This window comes from Myotis daubentonii, chromosome 9, assembly GCF_963259705.1.
Source record: "Myotis daubentonii chromosome 9, mMyoDau2.1, whole genome shotgun sequence".
Lineage (NCBI taxonomy): Eukaryota > Metazoa > Chordata > Mammalia > Chiroptera > Vespertilionidae > Myotis > Myotis daubentonii.
This window is the reverse complement of record NC_081848.1, coordinates 34,514,732-34,531,819: the sequence shown is the minus strand read 5'-3', so window position 1 is coordinate 34,531,819 and position 17,088 is coordinate 34,514,732. Positions and strand designations below refer to the sequence as shown.

Sequence of the window (17,088 nt, the reverse complement as noted above, 5' to 3'; positions counted from 1 at the left end):
AGGACTTGTAAGCATGCATGCATATAATCATAACCTATGGACACAGATAGTAGGGGGGTGAGGGCATGGGCAGGGGGATGGGAACTGCCCAGGAGAAATCAATGGGGGGAAAGGAGACATGCAATACTTTAAACAATAAAGAATTTTAAAAAAAAACAACATAAGCTTTTTAGAGATATTCTTTCTACACTTATATTTAACATATTTCTTCATATGTTTTTATTGATGAGAGAGAGAGAGAGAGAGAGAGAGAGAGAGAGAGAGAGAGAGAGAGAGAGAAACATCCAAGGGAGAGAAACATCAATTGGCTGCCTCCTACTTGCCCCTCTGGTGATTGAGCCTGCAACCCAGGCATGTGTCTTCAGCAGGAATTGAACCAGAAACCTTTCACTGCTCGTGATGATGCCTAACCAACTGAGTCACACTGGCCGGGCACATATTTCTTAATAAATTCTATTTCTTTATTCTTATAATTATATAATATAGAGGAAATAATTTTTCCCATGAAGCCCATATAGCCTAATTTTCTTTCAGTTTAGTACATTGTACCCCAAAATAACATCATGTTCTCGGTGTGCCATGACATTAAAAAGGTTGAGAAGTGCTGCCTAGTCCATGCAGAGATAATATATGCTCCATCTCTTGCAGTTGCTTCCATGCTCCTTAATACCCTGCACAATTATATACCACATGCCTCTACCAGCTCAGGATCCATTACCCCACATACAAAGTGTACTACCTCCACCTAAAGAAAGCATGACTTTGGGAATACCTTCCTCCCATTCTTTGAGCCAGCTCTGAGTAGACTATCTTGAGCAGCAAGATTTCTGAGCTCTAGGCCTTGGGCAGCAAACTTCACAGCCAGGCCCACCAAATTCCAGGATTTAGTGATAGTTGATGCATGTTCCAACCTTTCCTCACTACTGCTACTAGAATGGGGTATCATAAGACTGCCTAGGCCAGGCAGGGGAGGTAGTGGGGTGGGAAATGATAGAAGCCACCTAGCTTTTCTGTTGGTCCAAGGCAGAGGTACCCCTTACCTCCTGGTCCCTATAGAAGCAGGGTCCTGCCACTGGGTCACCAGACATTATGTACATTTGGGAGTCATTAGCATGTAGAATGTAGTTGGAGCCATGAGTGCCCTGTAAATTCCTGAAAATCAAAAGTCCCAAACTTGTAGAAAAAAAAAAAGCAAGAATCTTACTCTGCTCTTCACCTTACTCCCATAGATGAGATGTTCCCCTTCCCTATCCAAGAGACAGGTTCCTGAGTTCATTTCTTTCTCTTCCCCTTGACTTAAGTCTCAGAGATCTCTTTTTTCTCTCCCCTCATTACAGTGTTTCCCTCCTTTTCCAATGAGTCATCAGCACAAAACCTTGGGATCACCCTGCCTCAGTGACCTGAGGAGGCAGCGAGTCTCTCCAATTTATCATGGCAGCCTCATCTCACTCTACCTCTCCTTCCAGATGCTCATATTGGATGCAGGTAGGAATCCTTATATGAGTCTCTGATTCACTGTTATGTAAGGGGAAGGAAAAGAAAAAGAGAGGGAAGATGGAAGCAAAAGTTTGACGAAAATAGGAATGTTATAAGATCCTGGAAAAGTAAAAAAGATAACTTTATTCCATTTACTAAGTACCAGGAAGTGTACTAGACATTTTACTTGTATCTCCTGGTCCAAGCCTGTGTGTGTGTGTGTGTGTGTGTGTGTGTGTGTGTGTGTGTGTGTGTACACCTAAGTATAAATGTGCATGTGGTGGGATAAGATTGAGAGAAAATGAAAGCGTCCATATGGTAAGCATCATAAGTTCTTAGAGCCTCAAGATAATGTAGAATAATATTGGCAAAAATTAGCTTGTATGCCCCAATTTTCTCATCCCATGCTCATGGCAAACATTATTAATGATTCTCAAATATCTTTTCCACTGAGCTGGATCAGATTCTTTCTCAACAGTATCCAACTCTCCATCCAGAGCCATCAGAGATCCTATGTGATCCCTCCGTTCTATGGACAAGGTCAGCACCTGACCTGAAGGGATTAACATGTCTATTATCCATCTCCTGCCATCACATTCCTCAGATCCCTCCCCACAGGTTGAGTTAGGAGCCTAGGGCCCAAATTTTAAAAAGCCACTTGCTCTCAGGATTGTGTGGAGTGTGCACTTGGACCCCCAAGTGAGTGTGTCCTCAAAGTTTTTGCCCTAGTTGTTTGCTTGTCTCATTTTAGCCAGTCTAGACCTCTTATGTCTAACATCTTCTGCATCCTCATAGCTCTGTGTGCATGTTAAGTTCAGAAAAGAGATCCCCATGACCCAGCAACTATCCACTTTCAGATCTTGTCCCCAAGAGTTGGTTATAAGGAAACAGCCAAATGTATATGCAGTCAATCCTACTTCATCTGCCCAAATCCTGCCCCAGCCCACCCTGACTCTATCTCTGTTCTATTTTTAGGAGCATTCCAAGTCCAGGGGCCCCATGAACCTTTGGTGGCCATCCTGGGTGGTGAAGCTGAGCTGCCCTGCTTCCTCTTGCCTCCTCAAAATGTTAAAAATATGGAAATAAGATGGACCAGATCCCTACCCTCCCAAGTGGTACACCTGTACGAGGATGGGAGGGACAAGCCTGAGGAAGCCATGGTGGAGTATTTAGGGAGGACAGAGCTTGTGAAAAATGTCATGCCTAAGGGGATCGTGGTCCTGAAAATCCTCAATGTCCAACCCTCTGACAATGGGCAGTATTGCTGTGCATTCAAAAATGGCTCCTTCTACAATGATACAGTGATTGAGCTGAAAGTGGCAGGTAATAGCCCACATTTATTGCCCTGACACCCCAAAGGAGTGAGTTTATTCTGGGATGGGCTGCTCCCTCTGATCCAATTTTTCTGGGAAATATAAAGAAGTCATAGGAGAAAGAGAGATGGACATTACTTCTACTCACCCCATTACCCCATATATCCTGCTTGGGGCTAAGTAAAAGATAGTGAAGAGACTCACAGTGGGAGTCAAGCAATAGGCAGGGGCCATTTGTATTGGATTGAGTTGGATTCCTCTCTAGCCCAGGAGTCTAGGTTCCATCCTTTGTTGCCAAGACTTCCTTAGAGCCTCAGGTTCCTATTCTGAGGTCTAAGTGGCAGCAAAAAACTCTTGAGAAGCAGGGGAGGGATGTGTGTGCAGAAAAATGAGCTTAGGACCTGACTTCTCTCTCTTCCTCTTTCCAGCTCTCGGCTCGCATCCTCAGTTCCATCTGGAAGTCACTAAGTCCAGCCAACTCCGATTAGAGTGCAAGTCAGAGGGCTGGTTCCCTCAGCCAAAGGTCCAGTGGACGGACTCTGAGGGAGGAGAAATTCTGGCTCAATCTGAGACTCACACCCAGGACAAAGGCGGCTTGTCCTATGTAACAACATCACTGTTACTCAGTGAAGCTTCTCAGAAGAATCTGACATGTTCTGTCTGGAACCCAGTACTGAATCAGAAAAAGGAAGAGCAATTCTCCATAGCAGGTCAGTTTTTTCTCTCCCCTCACTGTGCCGACAAAATGGTCTTGATGCTCACACTCCATGGTGGTGGCAACCCTAAGCACATAAACTTGGTTCTGCTCTCTTCATCACACCCACACCAGTCTCGCTGACAGAAACCAACTTCCCTCCTGTTTTTTCTACCTTCTCCAATCCTTTCCTGACAATTTTCCAGTCCTCACCTATTTAACCTCTCCATGAGATAGGACCTTCTTATCTTAGTCCATTCAGGTTGGTATAACAAATTACCACAGGTGGGATGGCTTATAAACAACAAAAATTCCTTTCTCACAGTTCTAGAGTCTGGATGTTCAATATCAGGGCGTCAGCACAGTCAGGTTCTGGTAAAAAGCCCTCTTCCAGGTTGTGACAGCCAACCTTTCCATGTGTCTTCACATGGTAGAAGGGATAGGGAACATGAGGGGGTTGCAGGGTGGTCTCTTTTATAAGGACACTAATCCCATTCATGAGCTCAGGACCTCATATTGGCTATTGGGATTCAACATATGAATTTTGAGGGGACATAAATATGCAATCCATAGCACTCTTCACCAAAAAACACTTTCAGACTTTCTCCTTCCTAGCCCTCCAATAGGCCAATCTCTCATGCTTCTTATTTTATACGTTTCTCCTCAGCCTTTTTTCTTAAAACCTTACCCCAGGATATAATAAATTTATTGAATTTTAGAGAGACAGAGAGAGAAACATCAATATGAATGAGAAACATCAATTAGTTGCCATCCTTAAACATCCAACCCCAAGTTTGAACCTACAAGTTAGGTAAGTGACCTGACTGGGAACCAAACCCACAACCCTTTGGTGTACTGGACAAAGCTCCAACCAACTGTGCCACCCAGCCCAGGCTCCCCTAAACCTTGCTGTATTTTCCTTCTGTTTAGATGACCTATTGAAAAAATAGTATGAGCCTAGATGCAGATCAACTTCCTGCTGACATGCAGTTATGATTGTGATTTATATATATTCAGTTCTTTCTTGATCTCTGCTAGATCCTGTTGTCTTGCCACATTTTTCTTAAATTTTTGTATTTCTGCTTTGTGATATTCCTTCAGAGAGGCTACTATTCATTAATAGGTGTTAAATTTATGGCACATCTTTGGCTATCATATTTATCCATTCTATGGCTGAATTTTTCTAGTAAATCATGATTATCTTTTTCCATGTGTAATCCTTCTACTGTTGATATGCCAGTCTTATTGTTTTATTCACTATAGCATGCATTGTATTTTCCTGGACCACCTATTTCCACAAGTTTCTTAAGTCAGAGAGGCTAATATAGTCTTCCAGAATATATTAGATAACTTTACTAGATAATGTTTTCTTATGATATTAAAGAGACATGAATTTGTTTCTGCCTTAATTCTGTTTTAGACACTTTTTCTCAACATCAGCTTCTCTGAGTTAATATTGCACCTGCTGATTGAAGAGTAAGTAGAAGTTGTCCAGTAAGGCCCAGCTGGTGTGCCTCAGTATTTGAGCATGAACCTATGAGCCAGGAGGTCACGATTTCATCAGGTTGTGGGCTCCATCCCCAGTGGGGGGTGTGCAGGAAATAGCCAATCAATGACTCTCATCATTGATGTTTCTATCTCTCCCTGTCCCTTCCACTCTGAAATCAATAAAAATATTTTTTAAAGAAATTGTCTAATAAGGATGGTAAAGGGAAAGGCAACAAGTGTTCCAGGAATAGGGACAGTACAGAGACCCACTTCACTTCAATCGCCTACTGCCAGTGTCAGACCGTGAGCTTGATCTGAAAGTGACCATGTTTCAGTTCTAAAACATTAAACCCCAATATCTCATTGTTTTAGCACAACTTCAAATTCTTCCAACTTATACTTTATCTCTTTTTACACAGGATTGTCAGCCACATAGAGACCTCCAGCCCCTTGATTCTCTCATGCTGTCCCAGGCTACCATCTTCAACCTTGAATAAACCCCATGGGTTACCTCCCTGACCTACTCTTTACTCAACACTCTCAATTGTGTGCATATTATTACATTGATACTCTTCCATGGAAGAAATGAATTTATTTGCTTACTTTTATTTTTATTTTCTGAACACGTAAGTTGAGCAAGATAATATTTGAACGGAGGCTTGAATTTACTAATTAGCCATACTTTGAAAGGGAAATGGAAATAGATGGAGGATCCACAATGTATTCCTCTTAGAGGGAACATGATTGGGGATTCACTGAGCAGGAAGTGAATGTGGGAACAACTCTCTTCAGGGAAACTGATAGTGGTTCATCTGTATTTCAGTTGCTGAGCCCGACAGTACAACAATCATCATAATGGGTATAGTTTTGGCACTTCTGGTATTGCTGACTTCCATCATCACTGGGCTTTATTTAAACAACAGTCTCAAAAACCGGCAAAATTCCAGGTAAAGGGTTTTTTGTTTTTTGTTGTTGTTTTTCAGTATACAACGATCCCTTCTCAGAGGTATCTGTCCTTCACCTTTCTGCTTAGGAACAAGACCAAAATCAGCAAAGGCTCTGCTCAGAGGAAGTCACATTAATGAGATTCTAATACCTCAACCATAAAATATGGAAAATAAACTTCTGGGTGGATTAAAAGATACATATTTACATAAAGCATCCTTGCTTTATACCAATACAAAGACATTAAATGAAAGGCAATTATTATTATCATCATCATCTTTATTATTAATGTTGTAGGATAAGGAGGAGGAAGATAGAAAAGGGTGGAAAAGTGATGGAAAGACCAAATATTCATGATACACTAAATATGCATGAGGCATATGAAGCATTCCTTTATGAAGTCTTAAATTGACCACCGATAAGTAATACTCATTTTGGAATCATATGTCTCTTCCCCAGGAAATAAGGGTACCTCTGGGTAGTGTGGCTCAGTTGGTTGAGCATGGTCCCATGCACAGAGATGCATTGGTTCAGTTTCAGGTCTGGGCATATGCCCGAGCTGGAGGCTCAATCCCTAGTATGGGGCATGTAGGAGGCAGCTGATTCATGGATCTCTCTCATTGATCTCTCTCTCTCTCTCTCTTTCTCCCTCTTCCTGCCTCTCTCTTGCTCTAAAATCAATAAAGCCATATTTAAAAAAAATAAGTGTGAAATTTATAGCTGTTCCTTAGGTCAACAAAGAGCTACAACTATGCTAGGTATACTTGCTCCACCAGTATGTGTGTTGGCCCCAGATAACACATTACAGAGCCCCCCTGTTCAAGATCACTTTAACCTTTAAAACCACACATCAGAAAAAAGGATTGATGAGGCAGAGAAAAACAGGACATATGAACACTGCTCAATACAGGATTTGCATGGTGTGCTTGAAAACTCTTTTGGTGTGTTAATCTCCCTCATCTCTTTCCCTTGACTTCTTGCTTTATTTTAAATTGATAAAATAAACTGTGTGTTTTTAAATATGTTTTTATTAATTTCCAAAAGAGGATGGGAAAGGGAGAGAGAGAGAAACATCAATCAGAGAGAAACATCTGTGTTGGCCTATGGACTAAAGCAGTGGTTCTCAACCTGTGGGTCGCAACCCCTTTGGCAGTGGAACGACCTTTTCACAGAGGTCGCCTAAGACCATCCTGCATATCAGATATTTACATTACGATTTATAACAGTAGCAACATTACAGTTATGAAATAGCAACAAAAATAATTTCATGGTTGGGTCACAACATGAGGAACTGTATTTAAAGGACCAGAAGGTTGAGAACCACTGGACTAAAGTGTCCCTGGTTTGGTTCCAGTCAAGGGCACATGCTCCGGTTGCAGACTCAATCCCCAGTAGGGGTGTCCAGGAGGCAACCAATCAATGATTCTCTCTCATCATTGATGCTTCTATCCTTCTCTCCTTCTTTCTTCCTCTCTGCAATCAATAAAAAAATATTTTTTTAAAAAACTGCTCCTCTTCCAGTTATATATATATAATCTTTGAACCTAATTCAAAATAAGGTGAATAAATTGTACAAATGAAATTTCCTCCAGAGACTGCTTTACATGTATCTCATGAATTTTAATGTATCGTATTTTTATTATTCAGTTCAAACATTATCTAATTTTCCTTGCTATTTCTTCTTTGATCCATTGGTTATTTATAAATGTGTTAATTTCCAGGTATTTAAGAATACTCAAGATAATTCTAGTTTAATGCCATTGTGGTCAAAGAACACGATTTTCTATTATTTTAATCCTTTTAAGTCTACTGAGACTTATTTTCTTGCCCAGCATGTGGTCTATCTTAGTGCCGGGGTTCTTGTCCCAGCATCAAGAAGGGTTCAGGAATCTGGAGAAGGCTGTGTGTAGATGGTAAATAATAGGAGACCAGAGACTAATAAAGAGTCCAGGGACGAAGTATAATTTTGAAAGGCATTGGGGGTCAGAGGAGCTTAGCTAAAGGAGCTAAGTTCTAAGATCTTAAGTCTAAGGCCTTAGGTTCTCCTCATCCCCAGGACCCCATGCTTTTTATTAACACAACTTGTCCTGAGGCGAGGCAGAGATATACACTTCAAAGGGTATACAGAAACATTGTCAGAATGGGGGAATTAGCCTACGGCTGTTCAGGTGTTTGGCCAGTAGGAGGCAATAACATGTAGATTAAGATGCCCTTTAACTGTCTGGCAGCCAAGAATCAATTTAATGTATCCTATTCAGGTTTGGGGAAATGCCTTCAGCCATTCCCAGAGGCAGCCCTGCTGTCTTGCTGGAATTGGTCTCCGGCATCTTAGTAAATGTATTATGTGCACTTCTAAAGAATTTATATCCTATTGTTGGGTGGGTGTCTGTAATATCCATTAGGTCAAATTGGTTGATGGTATTATTGAAGCCTTCAAATTCCCTGTTGTTTTCCATCTACTTTTTTTCAGCAATTACTAAGAAAGGAGTGTTGGAATTTTAAAGTATAGCTGTGCACTCGTGTATTTCTCCTTTTCAGTTTTGTCAGTGTGCTCTATTTATTTTGTTTTCTGTTACAAGGCATATACATAGTTAGGAATTTTATGTCTTCCTGAGGGACTGACCCTTTTTTTTTTCATTATAAAATGTTCCTTTTTATGCATAATAATGCTTCTCATTCTCAATTCTACTTTATCTAATAACCACATAGCCACTTTAGTTTTCTTATGACTAATGCTTACATAGTATATAGTTCCCCATTCTTTCACTTTTAATCTCTATATAAAGTGGATTTCTTATAGAAAGTTTATATAGGTCCATCTTTTAACTAGATTGTTTAGGTCAGTAGTTTCCAAATAAAATAAAATGTAAGGCACATATGTAATTTTAAACTATATAGTATCTACATTTAAAATAAGCATTGGAAATTAATGTTAACAATGTATTTTTGTACAATATATCAAAAATATTATTTCAAAATTGATTAACGATTTAGTTTACATCATTTTTTGTATCAAGACTTCAAGATTTAGTATGCATTTTTATACTTATACTAGAGGCCCAGTGCACAAAATTGTGCAGGTAGGGTCCCTAGGCCTAGCCTCCTGCAGTCAGGGCCATCTTCTGCCCATTTGCCAGTCCCCAGGCCGAATGCCACCTCCACCACTGGACTTTCAAGCTGTTGGGATCACCAGCTTATTCCTGGCTGCTCAGAGGCTCAGGCCTGCAGGAAAGTGGGTGCCGGTGACTTCACCTCCATGTGCATGCACCAGGCCGGCCGCTGATGGAACGTGCTGCCCACTTGGGGCTGCTCATGTGGGCACCACCGCCACTGCTGCTGAGGCTTGAGGCACTGATGGAGGCTGTGGGGCACACCCGTGACCTACCTGCCCCGGTGTGAGCAGCCCTGAGCAGGCAGCACATTCCATCAGTGGCTGGCCGGGTGCATGCACATGGAGGTAAAGTCGCCGGTGCCCATTTTCCTGAAGGCCCGAGCCCCTGAGCAGCTGGGGATGAGCTGGTGATTCCAACGGCCTAATACCCAGCCCGGTCCTCCCACCGCAATTCCCCCATTCACCATCACTGATCCATCAGAGCCTGCGAGCCAGGGAGAGGGACCAAGAGGTCAGCCATTCAGCCTGCTTGCTAGTTCCCAGTCCCGCCCTGCCCCCACTTGTGGGCTGTGGAGGGGAGGAGGGGAGGGACCAAGAGTTGGTCAGTGCCACCTCATGGCAACTGGTCAAGCGGTTGTTTTGGTCATGATGCTTATGGCCTCTGGTCTTTTATTATATAGGATATGTATATCTCAATTTAGACAGTAAATATTTTTCAGAAATAATTGACTTATATTTAGATTTCATAAAATTTATAGTTGAAAAATTAGATTCACATACCCAAGTTGTTATAAGCATACTTGAAAGATTTCCATACTTGGAGTATCCATTTTTATTATAGATAGATAGATAGATAGATAGATAGATAGATAGATAGATAGATATAGAGATATATACTTTTTAATTTAATTAATTTGGGGTGACATTGGTTCACAAAACCATACAGGTTTCAAGTGTACAACTCAATAAAACATCATCTGCACACTGCATCATGTGCCTATCGCCCCAAGCAAAGTGCCTTTCTATCCCCATTTCCCACCACTTTGCCCACCTCCACCTACACACTAAATCCTCTTTCCCTATCATCACACTGTTGTCTGTGACATATGTACATGTTATTTTCTTAATCCCTCACCTTCTTTCATCCAGCCCCCCAATACCTCTCCCCTCTGATAGCTGTCAGCCTCTTCCATGTATCCATCCTATGTTTCCATTTTTTAATGAATTTATTTTGTTCATTAGATTCCACATATAAGTGAGATCATATGGTATTTGTCCTTCTCTAACTGGCTTATTTCATGTACCATAATACTTTCCACATCCAGCCATACTATCACAAAAGTTATAAATTTCTCCTTTCTTTACAACCAAGTAGTATTCTATTGTGTAAAAGTACCATAGCTTTTATTTTTAAAAATATATATTTTATTGATTTTTCACAGAGAGGAAGGGAAAGGGATAGAGAGTTAGAAATATCGATGAGAGAGAAACATCAATCAGCTGCCTCCTACACGCCCCCCACTGGGGATGTGCCCGCAACCAAGGTACATGCCCCCAACCAGAACCGAACCCGGAACCCATCAGTCCGCAGGCTGACGCTCTATCCACTGAGCCAAACCGGCCAAGGCCCATAGCTTTTATTAATCCACTCATCTACTGATGAGTACTTGGGCTGTTTCCATGTCTTGGCTATTGTAAATAATGCTGCAATGAACATAGGGGTGCATATATCCTTTCAAACTTGTGTTTTGAGTTTCTTTGGATATATTCCCAGAAGTGATATTGTTGGATCAAAGGCAGTCTCATGTTTAATATTTTGAGGAAATAGAGTTTCCATATTTAAATTTAAATTAATTAAAAGTAAATAAAAATTTGAAGTGTAGTCCTTAATTGCACTAGCCATGTTCAGATGCTCACTAGCCACATGTGGCTGGTAGCTACTGTATTGGACAGCACAGGTTTAGGCCATTGATATAGTTATATTTAAATTTATCATTGTGCTATTTATTGAATATTAGTTATCTATTCCTTGTTGTTTTCTTTGACTGCCTTCTTTGGCTTAGTATTTTTATTATTTTATCTTTAATATTGACCTATTAATTATACCTCTTTGTTTCATTTCTTTATTGATTGTTCTGGGGTTTACCATATGCATCTCCAACTTGTCTCATTCTACCTTAAAACAATATTGTAATACTTTATGAATAGCATAAGAATGTTACAAAAAGATGCTTTAATTCCCCTATTCTTTGTGCTATTTTTGTCATACATTTTACTTCTATATGTTATATATGTATTTTTATTATTCCTCCTTTAAACAGCCAATTATCTTTTAAAGACATTTAAAAACAAGGAAAAAAAATGCTTTTTAAAATGTGCTCACACTGCCATTTCCAGTATTCTTTATTCCTTTGTGTAGGTTCACAATTCCATCTGGTATCATTGCCATTCTACCTTAAAAAAAAACTTTTAACATTTCCTGTTGTGTGCGAATACTAGTAACAAATTCTCTTGATTTTGATTGTCAAAGCCTTTACTGTTAAAATTAGTTTAGTCCTTTTCCTGTCATAATCTTTCTGGGCTCTCTACCAAAACAAAATAAAACACAAGGTATCTCCACTATGACTAGTTGGGACTAGTTCTGAGAATTGTCCTGCTTACTAGTATAGTTCCCATCAGTAAATACTTTGTCTGATCTTATATACAGCACAGTATTCAGCACCCAGTTTGAGAATCCCTGTGTAGATTTCTGGATCTCTCTCTCTCTCTCTCTCTCTCTCTCTCTCTCTCTCTCTCTCTCTCTCTCTCTCCTAGCTTCTTCTTCTCTGGTATTCTGCTCTAAAAATTCTAATCACCTCCACCTCCTTGAACTCTGATCTCTGTCTCTTCATCTTAATAAGGCAGCTCTGCCCATGGGATTCTCCTCTTTGCTATACAGTCTAGAAATAGTCTCAACACAGTAGGTTGGAAAAATTGTGTTGTTTCTTTTTGCTTCAGGATCACAACCCTGTGCTGGCTATGTATGAAACAGTTTTTTAAATATATTTTGTCTGAATTTTCAATTATTTATTCCAGGAGGGCACATCTAGTCACAGTCACTTCGTTCTAGCTGAAGTCTGTCTATTACTCTCTTTCTATAGACGAGAATTCCCCTTTATCTTCTATGACCCTGTTAAAGATCCGCCTGCCTTTAGAGCCCTGTGCTGGGAGAGGCAGGGTGTCAGGGGTCCTGAGTGTCCAGGCACCAGTCCCAGGACTAGGGTGAACTAGGACACAAAATTGGAGGGAGATGCAAATTCAAATTGTAAAAATGTTGCCCCTGTTCCTACGTGACACTGAGAGTAAATGCCTCCTTAAATTGTGCATTCTGGGCGCTTCACTTGCCTACACTAGTCCCAGCTATGCCTTGCACATTCTTGCTAAGTGTGCCAAGAAGCAATGCTCAGAATTCTCTTTACGTGGATCAATTTTCAAGGTTGAGTTTGCAGTAAGCAACCCTGAGAAATAAAATAATTTATTCTCTGAACAAAGAACAAACTTGTTTCCTCTTGTTACAAAAGGAGGAAATTCCTGGGTGCCGCCTCGGCCACCTACACCATCACTGCCATCACCGAAGAACCTGCCAACGAGGTTGCTGCCACCAAAGCAGCAGGGGATACGGCCGCCATCGTGGAAGCCACCACCACTGAAAGGGCTGCCATTGCAGAAGCTGCCATAGCCACTGTTACCACCACCGCCACCTCCACCAACACAGCTGCCAACGTTATGGTCAGTTAGGCCCGTGGTTGGCAAACTGCGGCTCGCGAGCCACATGCAGCTCTTTGGCCCCTTGAGTGTGCCTCTTCCACAAAATACCACGTGTGGGCGCGCACGTACAGTGTGATTAAAACTTCGTGGCCCATGTGCAGAAGTCGGCCTGGGCGAGTCTATTTTGAAGAAGTACTATTGATATTTGGCTCTGTTGACTAATGAGTTTGCCGACCACTGAACTAGGCCATGAACTCCATGGGCCTGTTCAAGTCCAGTGAGCTGTCTGAGAGTGGAAACATGATGTAGGTGCAGGTGCAGGTGCAGGTACCTGTTCTGACTGTGGAAGGGAAGGCCACGACAATGGGGCAGCAGAGGGGCATGGACATGGAATCAAGTATTTGGAGGAGCAGGAGAGGAACTTCGATGATGCCACCAGGAAGGCAGTCCACTGCATCATTGGTCTCTAGATGGGCACCAACAAGTGTGCCAGCAAATGGGCATGATGGCTCCTGGCACCCAGTGGCACACCTATGACACCAAGCTGAGCACAAATAAGTGTGACAACTCCTCCATGTGTCTGCAGATGGGCTATGGACAGGTATTTGGCCTGGGCCAACAGATTTAAGATCCCAAGTACTGCTCACAAGATCCAGTGGCCCACTGGGCTCCAGGGTCAGCTGGGGACTTCCCAGGGAAGGCCTCAGAGTACCGGCCCTACTACCAGCAGGGGACCGGCTACTGAAGCCCCCTTTTTAGGGTGTCTCCCCACAGCATCACCCCATCAGAAATTAGGATTTTCCCATGTTTTCATCTGTTTTTTCTATGTGTTCAAGTGCTTCCAGCTGAGGATCTGTGAAGGCCAGATCCAGAAGCAAGGGTGTGGGTCCCTGCCAGGGGACATCCATGTAGCCAATTTCCCAGTAAGCTCTGAGGCAGGCTGTGACGAGGAGAAGAAACCTGCAGGAGGAGGGGAATTGGTCCCAAATGGCTTCAGGTTGCTTCTGCCTCTCTTCCCTTTTCTTTGCCAATCAGTCTGTGGTTTCTATCCGCACAGAACTTTCAGGCAGTTTTAACAAAACAAAAGTAATTTGTGGAGGGGAGGGGAATAGGGTAAGACTGGTGGAGGGGGTTGCTGGGAAGGAACTTCTCTGGAGAGGGATAGACCACAGTCCCCAGATATTTTAGGCCTTGTGAGGGAATGGATTTCCCCAGGACCCTCCCAGGCCCCAGTGAGGACACTGAGGGCCAGATAGGACTATGGAGTTCTGAGCGGTTGAGGCAAAGCAAGAACCTCGCCCCTTCTGTACTTGTCCCATCTTCTCCCTCCAAGGACTGCATATGTTGTCATGGCTGGTACAGCAGGATGCCCTCCCTGGGATCTGCCTACTCAGGAGCCCTGGGACCAAAAGATAATGTGAAATACCAACTGTGAACCAAAGGCAATAAAAACCTCTTTTTAGGAAAAAAAGAAAGAAGAAAGGAAAGAAAGAGAGAGAGAGAGAGAGAGAGAGAGAGAGAGAGAGAGAGAGAGAGAGAGAAAAGGAAGGAGGGAGGGAGGGAGGGAGGGAGGGAGGGAGGGAGGGAGGGAGGGAGGAAGGGAGGGAGGGAGGGAGGGAGGAAGGGAGTGAATCCCCTAAATTCAGTGTTTCATCTACTGTAGTGCAACCACTGCATATGCAGAAATCCATTAAGGGCTCTTTGAGTCATCCCTGTGAGTAAAGTCATGGGAGATGGATGCAAATGAACATGAACTTGTGGTTACTACTTTGCCATGAGTAATAAAATTCTTTGTGTCTGATCCAGCAGTCTTGTTTCTTCTGTTGGTATCCAGGAAACAGTAACTGGCTAACTTATTAGCTGATAAGTAAATGAAATGCTAGGCCTGCACTCTTCTTGAAGACTTTATAGAAGGTAATATATTCTTTCCCTTTTGATTTTCATGTTTCAGGAATTACTGGAGGAAACTCTGAGACTGAGTTTCTGTCCATACGGAAATGTGTAAGATTAGTTATTCTAAATTTTTTTATACCATCGAATTTGGGAAGTAAAGAAACAATCATTTCATTTTTCTCCTGCCAGTCCCACTCCTATCATATGTGTCTCATTTGACATTAGTCATACACTCATGCTGCTCTATTTCTGGGGAACTGAAGAAACTGTTGCAAGATCATAGTAAAGACTTAAAAAAAAAAAGAAAAGAAAATTATAACAGAAAGATGATAAGGCAGGTTGGAGACAGAGCTGGGACTACAACCCGGGTCTCTGGACCCCATACCTTCTGCTCTTACAGAGTTATTAATAAATACTAGTTTAGCAATCCACTGAGAAAGAGTGGTGTATCTGAGCACCACTGCAGAATTATAAAGAGAAAGCTGAAATGATTTAAATTCAAGGTAAGCAAAATCTCTCTCTCAATCTTGAGTTTGTGATACCACAAATGTGCTACTGATTATTATTGATCACTAAATAGCATTATACCCACCACTGCCAATCTCAAAATAAAACTAATTTAAATGATCTTTAAAAAGAGAGAGAGATCACAGTAAAGATCTATTCCTTCTTCATCCTCCTCAAACACTTGTTCTCCCTATCTCTGGTATTGCATTTTCTGTCCCTCTTCACATCTGTCCCATTCCCAGCATATGTCTCCCCCCTATCTTGAGCCTTGTTTGCTTATTTATTTATTTATTTATTTATTTAGTTAGTTAGTTAGTTAGTTAGTTAGTTAGTTATGTGACTTTGGAGCTCATATTTTCCTTGATTTCCTAAAACTTTTAAGATCTCTTCTCCTGGCAGAGGGTCTCGGACAGCAGAGCCCAGGAGCTGGACATTTATAGGGAGAGGGGAACATGCTGGTGCAGTGTGAGGTGTTCATAACCAGTCACCCTGAACCTGTGACTATAGTGTCCAGTTTCTTGAAACACTGGTTCAGGGTGAGTGATTATGAACATCAGTCTAGATGTTTCCGTGAAGGTACCTTTTACATGTGATTAACATTTAAATCAAGAGACTTTGAGTAGATTAGATTACTATCTCGAATGTGGGTGGACCTCGTCCAGTCAATCAAAGGCCTTAAAAAAATTGAGATTCCTCAAAGAGGAAGGAATTCTAGATTCAGGCTGCCTTCAGACTTAATACTGAAATATCTACTCTGGATTTTACAAATACCTTCTGGAAGTTTCAGGCTGTGGTGAGATCTGAAAATTTCAGACTTGCCAGTCCTCACAACAGCCACAAAAGTTAATTATCTGGAAAAACCTGACTAATATAGGGGGTGATGGCTAAGGTGAATTTCTGTTTGATGTAATGAAGAAATTCTAAATACACAACTCTATATATAGAATATAAAGCATTGAATTATACACTTTTAAAGGGTGAATTGTATGAGAATTATATCTCAAATAGGTTAAAATACCACCTCCCTCCCTGCCCCCTTTGGGGTTCTAATTACATATGCCTGTTAGAATTTTTTAAAAACATCTCCAGATGTTTTGTTTAATTTAGTTGGGTTTTTTTCATTCATTTTCCTCCTTGCACTTCTATTGACTGATCAGTGATCCTTTACACTGCTGTGGCCAGTCTGCCACAAGCCTGTAAAAAGAATTCTTTATCTTGGATATTATAGTGTGTTTTTTTATTTCTAGTCTTGTCTCCATCACTGCTCCAGAAATTATCTGTCAGACACTGAAAGTATCATGCGTTGCACTCCATGTCCACCTTGACTGCACAGGCAGCAACACAATCCAGACACTCTAGCTGCCCACCAAGGCCATTTCAGTACATCCCAAGGCCCAGACCCACACCAGCACTTTGGCTTGCCTTCAAAACTCTCTGTAACCCATGCCTTCTTTAGGCACAACTCTGAGCACCCCAGAAAAAGAACTAAATGAAATGGAGACAAGCAGTGTAGATAAAGAGTTCAAAACATTGGTTATAAGCCCTGGCCAGATGACTTGGTTGGTTGGAGCATCATCCCATACACCAGTGATGGCAAACCTTTTGAGCTCGGCATGTCAGCATTTTGAAAAACCCTAACTTAACTCTGGTGCTGTGTCACATATAGAAATTTTTTGATATTTGCAATCATAGTAAAACAAAGATTTATATTTTTGATATTTATTTTATGTATTTAAATGCCATTTAACAAAGAAAAATCAATCAAGAAAATGAGTTCGCGTGTCACCTCTGACATGCGTGTCACAGGTTAGCCATCACTGCCATACACCAAAACTGAAACGGTGTAAAGCAAAACCATGGATAAAGGGGAGCTAATGTAGCTCTTATTTATTGCAAACTAACTATGTGATAGG

The 17,088-nt window shown here is 41.5% G+C and overlaps 1 protein-coding gene and 1 pseudogene across 1 annotated transcript in view; both read left to right on the top strand.

The window, feature by feature from the left end:
* The window catches only part of LOC132240730 (hemicentin-1-like), a 346,372-nt gene that overhangs the window by 61,119 nt on the left and 268,165 nt on the right, over window positions 1–17,088 (top strand). The window contains exons 6-7 of the mRNA XM_059708312.1: window positions 2,452–2,799; window positions 3,218–3,499. Of these exons, the coding sequence (XP_059564295.1) occupies window positions 2,452–2,799; window positions 3,218–3,499 (630 nt within the window). The remainder of the gene's footprint in view (window positions 1–2,451; window positions 2,800–3,217; window positions 3,500–17,088) is intronic.
* Window positions 12,823–14,299, top strand: LOC132240736 (calponin-2-like; annotated as a pseudogene).